General features: G+C 30.8%; 1 protein-coding gene across 2 annotated transcripts; it reads left to right on the top strand.

The window, feature by feature from the left end:
- The first annotated feature begins 1249 nt into the window (after positions 1 to 1249).
- LOC112784126 (iron-sulfur assembly protein IscA-like 1, mitochondrial) lies at positions 1250 to 6141 on the top strand. Of its 2 annotated transcripts, none has more exons than XM_025827245.3 (4): positions 1250 to 1718; positions 3833 to 4048; positions 4842 to 4959; positions 5702 to 6141. In XM_025827245.3, the coding sequence occupies exons 2-4, from the start codon at positions 3859 to 3861 to the stop codon at positions 5796 to 5798; spliced, it is 405 nt and encodes a 134-aa protein (XP_025683030.1). In that variant the 5' UTR covers positions 1250 to 1718; positions 3833 to 3858; the 3' UTR covers positions 5799 to 6141. The 2 variants fall into 2 exon arrangements, with proteins under 2 accessions (XP_025683030.1, XP_025683029.1); XM_025827244.3 differs by having other exon boundaries at positions 4827 to 4959.
- The last annotated feature ends 2793 nt before the right edge of the window (positions 6142 to 8934 follow it).

Below are 8934 nucleotides of genomic sequence, written 5' to 3'. Positions count from 1 at the left end.
TAATACTAAATAAAAGAATACAGATAGTACTAAAAAAATTATAGAATATTTTTTTTGTTTTATATTATAAAATTTATAGTACTCTTTTTTTTAATATTTATTTTATTTATATGATAAATAATTTTTATATTATTTTTGTTAGTGTTCTGATTTTTTATGTATATTATTATTTTTTGCAATTCTTACTGTTTCTTTGTTCTTAGTAATTTTTTTTATATTTGACGATTTTTTATGTCTAATATTTTTGTTTTGGTTGAAATTTTTATTTTTTATTCAGTTCAATAAAATTTATAATTATAATACTCATATATTATGTTTTATTGTAATTTTTTTATAATATAAATTATAATCTCATTTAAAAAGACAAATTAAATAAAAAATTATTCATAGGTAATAAAATATATTTTTTAATTTTAGTATAAAATATATTTTGTTAACTTTTACATGTTACTTTAATTTAGTAAATAAATATTGATTTTCTTATAAAAATATCTAAATTAAGATGATAGGATAATATATAAAAAAAAGAGGAATGTTAGGAGCCAGCAACTTTTGTGATTTGTAGTCATCAAATAGCCATCAATGATGGTTTTAATGGTGTGAAATTTGTGTGAAATTTCATCTAATGGCTCATTTTTCTTTGCTGGTTACATGCTGGCCATAATTTAACAAAGTTGCTGTCCCCCTAGAGTTTTCATAAAAAAAAATAAAAATGTTATATATACACCAAAACCAGCCACCAATGTATTTGTGTATAAATATATGTGTAATTTAATTTATTTTTAATTTGTATTTATATTCATTCTAGCATGTATTTTATACTGGTGGCCGACTTTATTGGCTGATTTTAGTGTACATCGTAGTATAACTCTAAAAAAATATTTAAATTGATGTCTCTCTTAGTAATTTTTCATCTAAAAATGATTTTGAGTAGTATAATCCAAACAATATTTATTTTACTATAATTTATTTTGATATAAAGATTGTCAAATATAAATCACATTAACATAAACTTATTTTTTATCAAAATCAATTTTACAAAATCAATTTTATACAAAATTCTATTTGTAAATTATAATTCAAACACATACTTTGTTTTTTTATAGTTTATTTAAATTCACGTTAAGCTTTTTAAAATTTTAATATTTATTCAATGAATTCATTTTGAAATTGATATAAAAAAATTTCAAAAGTAATTTAACATTAATTTAAATCATCATATAAAAATTATATCATTATATAAATTGTTATACAAATGTATACTCAAAAATCGTTTATATGTTATACACGGTTCCACCAAGATAGTCTAAAAAAAAAAAAAAAGACTAAAAGAGAGAAAAAAAAACGGGGTTCCTTCTCTCTCACAAAGAAACCCCTTCACAATAGCTAACGCCCCCTCTCTCTCTCTCTCATCGCCGCCAGCAGCAGCAGCCAGCGCCCGGCTTCGCCGTCGCCGAACTCTTCTCCTCAGCCAGCGTCCAGCCCCGCCGTCGCTATCCTCTTCTCCTGGATCCCTTCTCCTCGCGTCGCCAGGTCTGTTCGGAGCTGGGCGTCGCCACCTCTGTCCTCGTCGTCGGCCACCCTGAACTTGTGTCTCTGTCTTCGTCGTCGAGCCTCCCGCCTCTCTCTCGTGCGCGTCAACCTGTCTTCGAGCCTCTCTCTATCCGAGTTCACTTTCCTTCCTCCCTGGCCGTCACTTCCCTTCCTCCCTCGCCGCCGTAAGCAAAACTGCTTCAATTTATGTTTTCTTGTTTTGTTAATTTGACCGAGTTGCTGAAATCTGATTCTGAGTTGCTGATTTTTCTGCTTTTGTTCATTTTTATTTATTTTGTTAAATTTGGATGGATGATGGTTGATGGTGTTTTGTTAAATTTTTTTAAAATAATTTTGATATTCTGAGTTGCCGATTTTCTGAAATAATTGTGTTCTAATTGGGATTGTTGCTGATGTGATTCTGAATTTAGTTTGGATGCTGAATTTGGATTTTTTGCTTAGTTTTGCTGTTTTTGGATTCTCTGGCTTTGAATGATTTTGGATGCTGAGAAGTTTTTGGATTCTGACTTTTGTTGAATAATTGATTAGTATTGAGGATAAAAATGTAATAGAATAAGATTTTCTTCAAGAAAGAGTGAAAGAAGAGGAGTTAGACTCTTGAATGTTATTCTGTTTCAGGTCAATAGCTTCCATATATATATATATAGTACAAACCTTATGTTTGGAAGTGTGATTTAATTTTTAGTTCAAAATAATATGATCTGTGTATTGATTCTTAATAATTCTGTTTTCAATTCTAAGTCTATGAATTCATTTCTTTGTTTCTTATATCACAATTAATTTTCTCCTTTTCTCATCACCATTCTGTTCTGATTCTTTTGGAGTGTTTATTTTGATTCTCAAGCAATTGAGCTTGATTAGAGCTTAGAAATTAATTAAAAATCTTTTATTATGAATATTTAATAATAAAATATGAACTAGTTACTATGTGAAATAGTAAAATTTTGAATTTTAAATTGTTGTTCTGGGGATGTTCTTGATGATGTTGTGCTGTTTTTGACATTTTAGTAACTTGTTAATTGATAAATTGTACTTTTTGTGGTTTGTTCTTGATCTTATTATTGTTATTTTGATCTTAGTTTATATTGTTGATCTTAATTCATTGTTTTTATCATTGAGTTGCTGTTAACTAAATTTTGTTATTGACTAGATGATAGTATCAATTTGGTTAAATTGGGGATAATTGTGCAGAACAATGAATGGATGGAGGATGCAGATCTTGTTTTAGTTGGTGGTTGTTTTAATTAATAGGTTGCAGTTCTAGTTCTTATTTTGTCGTTGTATTGCTATATTAACTTGTTTTGTTAACTTGTTTTGTTATGTTCTTGATCTTTCTAACTTGTTACTTTGATAAATTGTTGTTCTGGGGCGGTTCTTGATCTTGTAAATTGCGATTGTTAGGTTGTTGTGCTGCTTTTGACATTTTAATAACTTGTTAATTTGATAAATTGTACTTGTTGTGGTTTGTTTTTTATCTTGATCTTATTATTTTGATCTTAGTTTATGTTGTTGATCTTAATTAATTGTTTTTTTCATTGGGTTGCTGTTAACAAAATTTTGTTATTGGCTAGATGATAGTATCGGTCAATTTAATTTGTTGTTCTCGTTATTGCATTTTGTTTGATCTTAGTTTATGTTTTTTTGGATTTTGATTATTGATGACAAACTATGATATTGGCATTTTATGTGTTGGTTGTTTCTTTTATTATTTGACTTTTGAGTTTGTATTTGGATGATATTATAATATTGTGGTTGGTGTAATACTTTTGATTTAGATGACATTCTAAAGTTTAAATTAGATTATAATTATGTTTTGGTGTGTTCATTTATGTTTTATTTATTATTTTATTATAAAACGGTTATTCCGATTGAACCGGTTGAACCTGTAAGCCAATGAGGCAGTGAATTAGTAGCTAGAGTGGTTCAATGACCGGTTCGGTTTTTAGAACCTTGGTAAGAGCCCGACTAACCTTATGAAAACTCAAAAAAAAAAAAATCTAAAATACGAGTTTAATTTGTTTTTGAAAAAAAAAAGATTTTTTTTATTTTATAACAGAAAAAATCCTTTAACAACTTCGTTGTCCTAAAACTAAAATAATAGTGATAAACGCTGCTTCATCCATCTCCATCCATCTCCAGAAACACAACAGAATTGCAATTTGATTCCAATTCATTAACAAATAAAAACGACGGAATCTGCTCCTGCAACGTACTAACCCTAACTCCCATCAAATTCAGAAATCAATCCTCATCTTCTTCTTCTTGCCTTTCTGAGCAGATCTAGTCACTTTCCGCGAACAGGCGATGGCATCGAAGGCGGTGGCCGTGGCAGCTGAGAAGGTTGGTAGGGCTGCGCGCCGTCAGGCCGTTACCTTAACGGACGCCGCCGCCTCCCGTGTACGGCAGCTTCTTGAGCAGCGCCAGAGGTCTTTCCTCAAGCTCGGTGTCAAGGCTCGCGGTTGTAACGGCTTATCCTACACCCTTAACTACGCAGGTTTTCCTCTTTGCCTTTTTTTTATACGATTATTTGTGTTATATACATATGATATAGGCATAGCATGATCATGTAGCTTCGGGTTAGGGTTACGGTTTTCTTATTTATATGGTTTATTTTGCCATGTAAACTTTTGTTTGTGAAAGAGAGGCGTATTTCAATTTATTTTGCATGTATCAATCCAATAATATCCTATTTGTTTATATGCCGGAATTTTCCTATTTCCTTGGGAAGCTTTTTCTTATTTGGTTGCATTAGTATCTTGTTGACGCCCAATGTCATGAAATTGCTCAATTTGTTTTCTTCCGAGCTAACACATTTTGGGGATTGAAATGGATTTATGATGAAAATGAATTAAGCTTGAAGTTCTTTGTTAAGGAATTAGGAACTAGCAGAAACAATGAAACAATTGATGACCATAAAGAGGTTAAGAAACAATAGATATCATTATTCCACTAGGTTGAGTTGCTATATGGATTAATCCACACCGTTGACCTCTATCAAAATATTGCTAACTTGTGTTATCACTTTTCCAATACATCATTGCATCATGTCATGTTAAAGATGCATAAATTACATTGGTATACTATGTTATGTTAAGGAGCTACTGCTTTAAGTAACTTCCATATGACTGCAAAAGCATGCATTTGAGGTACTAATGGTGCAACCATGTGTATTATGATCTTAAATCTGATGTCCCAAATATGAGAAACATTGAAAAATGTTTACTTTGGGGCTAGCTAGAGATGAGTGCATTTTGACTTTTTTACCTTAATAGTTTTTGGTTTGACAGATGAAAAAGGGAAGTTTGATGAGTTGGTTGAGGATAAAGGTGTCAAGATACTGATTGATCCAAAGGCCCTTATGCATGTTATCGGAACAAGGATGGATTTTGTAGATGACAAACTCAGGTAAATGTTTATATCTCTCTCCCCCTTCCCTCCTTTTTGTTTTTGTTTTTTTTTTCTTTTTTTTTTTTTGGCTTATTGTATTGTGGTAAAGAAATACTTTTCGTTTTCGGAGCAATATTATATATCGGGAAAATATGCAATTACAGAAACAAACATCTTAAGACCATTGTATCAAAACTGCACATTGGATTGTGAATTTTTGGCCATATTTAGACTTGATAAGTTATAGTGTTATACCTTGTGTTAGTTCCTTTTTATTGAAGAGTTCATCCTCTCACGTCTCACCAAGTTACTTTGTATACATTTCAATTCATACTGTGGTTGTCTAAACTTGGAAATAGTAGGTTCCTCGATGATATCTGATTTTTGAAGAGCAAAATTAAATTTAATATATTATTGTTGATGATCATGAATGTGACAATTAATTGTTTAGACTATTTGTGTCTGGCAAACTTCATGCTTTCACCTCAGAACAGTATATTTGGTAAATTTTGATCAACTTGTGAGTGACTATTTATTCCCTCTCGCACCAATGAATAAATTTGCTATCTACTTGCTTTTGTTATTTATCTGTATCAGTGGATATATATGTTCTGCTTGACTTTGTTACTTTTTGTGATTCCCCTTTTCCTCAACTTAACTTTGTGATGATAATGATAATTATAGTATTAATAATTGCTGTCTTCTTTCCTTGCTTGTTTATTAACGAATAATTATATTTTTTATTTTTATTTTTTTCCAGATCAGAGTTTATTTTTGTCAATCCAAACTCCAAAGGCCAGTGTGGTTGCGGTGAATCTTTCATGACATCAACAAGTAGTGGAGGAGGCAAGCCATGAAATGGTTGCAATTATTGTTTGATGATTTTAATCGATCAACATACCTGTACAATTAATGGATTTCAAAAATTTTGCGTGGGGAAATGAGGAAATGAAAGCTTTTGGTGCTCGAACTACTGGATAGTGAATTTTGAGATAGTTTCATTACACGGTTAGCTGAAGCTAATGGTAATAACTAATAAGTGCATAGGACAACAACTAATTTGTATTATCGCAACATTTATTCTGATGATTCTGATTTCCAATGTAAATTCTCTTTTGTATTATGAAATTTGTATATTTTGTACAACAATATCATCATCATTTAAATAAAAGTAAAATACACACCATTCTTATATCTTTATATCACTCCGTTTTTTCGCCGTTTGTATAACTACAAACGTAACATTTTCCTGTTTTTTAAAGTCAGACCTACATTACCCTCTCCTACAAAATAAAAATAAGCTACAATCAAACTCTTAACGTATTTTCTTGTAATCAAGATAATACATAAATTTTAGAGTTGAAACATTATTGTTGGGTTCCATAGTGATCTCTTCATCTTCTTTTTTAAAATTATCTGAGATTCTCCGCAGTTTTGTAAGCCCTAGTTTATTGTAGGCGTCTTCTTAGAGTCCTTTCAATTTCAGAATCAAAGTCAAGAATAGGTTCTTTGTCTCTGTTCCTACTCATAAATAAACAGAAAACAAGAAAAAGTGGAGATCTCTACATCAAAGTAAGGAGAATTCTCGGTGAGATAAACTGAGTAGAAAAATAAAATAAAATAAAAAAGGAAAGAATTTTTGAAGAATAAAAGAAAATTTAAACCAAAAATTCGAAAATTAAAAGAAGGAAAAAAAAGAAAATAAAATGAATAAAAGAAAGAAAAAATTACTAGTAAATTTTTGAAAATTAAAGGGGACAATTTAAACAAATTAAAGCAACAAAACGCTTGATCTAGGTAATCAAACAACGGGTAGTTGTCAATCAAGTCAATCCCCGGCAATGGTGCTAAAAATTTGGTGCGGATTTTTGAAAATCACAAACTAACTGACAAGTGCACCAGGTCGAACCAAGTAATACCTTAGGTGAGTGAGGGTCGATCCCACGAGGATTGATAGACCAAGCAACAATAGTTGAGTAATTTATTTAGTCAGACAAGCAAAAAGGAGTGTTTTTGAGTTCAAATTGCATTAAAAACTAATTCAGAAAATTTAAGAAAGAAAACAATAAACGGATTGTAAGAATTATACGAGAAACAGTTAATGTTTTGGAGATATTTATTTTTCTGAATTAACAATTCTTGCCAACTACTTTAATCATGCAAGATTCAATTCATGACAAACTTTAATTGATTAAACCCTAATTTCTTAGTGATTTAATCTCCTCTAACTTAATCAAGTGTCTATTCCTTGATCACTTAATTTAGGTTAAAGGGTTAAGTCCAATTCTAATTTATTAGCCACACAAACTCTAAATACCCAAAGATAAGATGATTATATATCACGTATCACGTTAAGTTCGAGTAATTAAAAAATTACGAGGAATTACTTTCAAGTTGTTATTCAAGTGAGTTAACTTTTTCAAAATTCAACAAAAATTCAAATAGAAAAGAGTTATCTTTCAATATACTCTAATTACTAGGATGAAAAACGAAAGTAATAATTAAATTTAAATCAATACATTAATTAAAAGTAGAATTACAATAGTATTAATCTATCAAAATAAACAAAGCTCCTAACTTTAAAAAATTGTGTAAAGTGGGAATGAGGAAGAAAGAACAGCGCAGCTTGAAGGGATGAATCTTTTCTCTTTTTATATCCAACCTAATTGATTTGAAAATAAAATAAAATAATAAATCAAAAACCTAAAAGATTGTATTTTGTTTTAATAAAAATGAAAAGAAAATAAATAATAAAAAGAAACTAAAGCCTTCCTTGGACTCCAAAAACGTGCTACTGGCGCTAAACGCCAGGCTGACATTTAACACCGCTAACGTAGAGAATGTTCTGTGAGTTACTGTTTTTCTGGCGCTTTAGCGCCACTACCATGTGGTTTTGGACACTGTTTACGAGGTAGCTGGCGCCAAACGCCGAGTCGTGGCATTTAGCGCCAGCTTGATAGCAAGCTTGCACGAAGTATGAGGTGCCTGGCAACTCGACGTTTAACGCCAGCTTAGCACCCAACTTTCTCATTTTTCTTCTGTACAAACTCTGTCAAACTCACCCGAATCTTTTCTAAAATTAATAAAACCACAATTCGCATCAAAGTAGCCTCAAACACTAAAATCTCATAAAAACTTAATAAATCTATATCTAAAATATTAAGAAAATATAGAAAAGATGCTCACGCATCAGCATCCATGTAGATAGTTGCATACAATAATTGTCATAAACTTTTGGTCTTGTCTTTCTTAATGCTAGCAAGAGAAAATGCTATTGTTTAAGTGTGGAGAAGTTGATAAACCCATATTTTATGATGAATCTTGGATTGAAAGGAGTGAATTTGTTTTTATTAACTTATCCTGCATATATTCATTGAACTTGCATATTTTTGTGAATTTCTCCTAATTGTTCTTAATGCTGAGAAACATTTTTTTATGCTTTAAAATTGCTAAATTTAATTCCCTTCTATTCCATTCGATGCCTTGATGTGTTTGTTGAGTGATTTCAGAATTAGAAGACAAGAATGACTTAGAAGGATGGAGTAAAAACATGCAAAAGTAGAGGAATCATGAAGAATTGAAGATTTGGAGTTTTGGTCATTATGCGTACGCATGGGTCATGCATACCCATGTGTACGTATGACATGCAGCGCATGCCTCATTAATGAAAGTATGTGATTGCGATTTCTGAGTTAATTTTGGGTCAAATTCAGTTTCATTCTGAAGCATTGAGGGTTTAGATTCGGGGGGGGGGGGGGGGGAAGGGGGGACACACTCATGCCATTCTATCATTCTACATAGTTTTTCATAATTTTCTAGTGAGAAAAATTCTAAGTTCTCTCTAAGTTTTTCTAGGATTCTTTTCAATTTTGTACTCAATTCTGAATTTCAACCTTGTGTGATTATAGTTTGTTTTAATTTTCTTGTTCTCTCACTTTAATTTTCCTTAAAATTACTCGAGTCACTTTGTTATTTCCTTAGTTTATGAACCTT

This window comes from Arachis hypogaea, chromosome 20 (assembly GCF_003086295.3).
Source record: "Arachis hypogaea cultivar Tifrunner chromosome 20, arahy.Tifrunner.gnm2.J5K5, whole genome shotgun sequence".
NCBI classification, from domain to species: domain Eukaryota; kingdom Viridiplantae; phylum Streptophyta; class Magnoliopsida; order Fabales; family Fabaceae; genus Arachis; species Arachis hypogaea.
The sequence above is the reverse complement of the archived record's forward strand: the minus strand, read 5'-3'. Positions and strand labels throughout refer to the sequence as shown.

Coding starts and splice junctions, on each gene's coding strand:
- LOC112784126 (XM_025827244.3), top strand. CDS start 3,859: ATGGCATCGAAGGCGGTGGCCGTGGCAGCTGAGAAGGTTGGTAGGGCT. Junction 4,049..4,826: donor CTACACCCTTAACTACGCAG/GTTTTCCTCTTT, acceptor TTACCTTAATAG/TTTTTGGTTTGACAGATGAA. Junction 4,960..5,701: donor TTTGTAGATGACAAACTCAG/GTAAATGTTTAT, acceptor ATTTTTTTCCAG/ATCAGAGTTTATTTTTGTCA.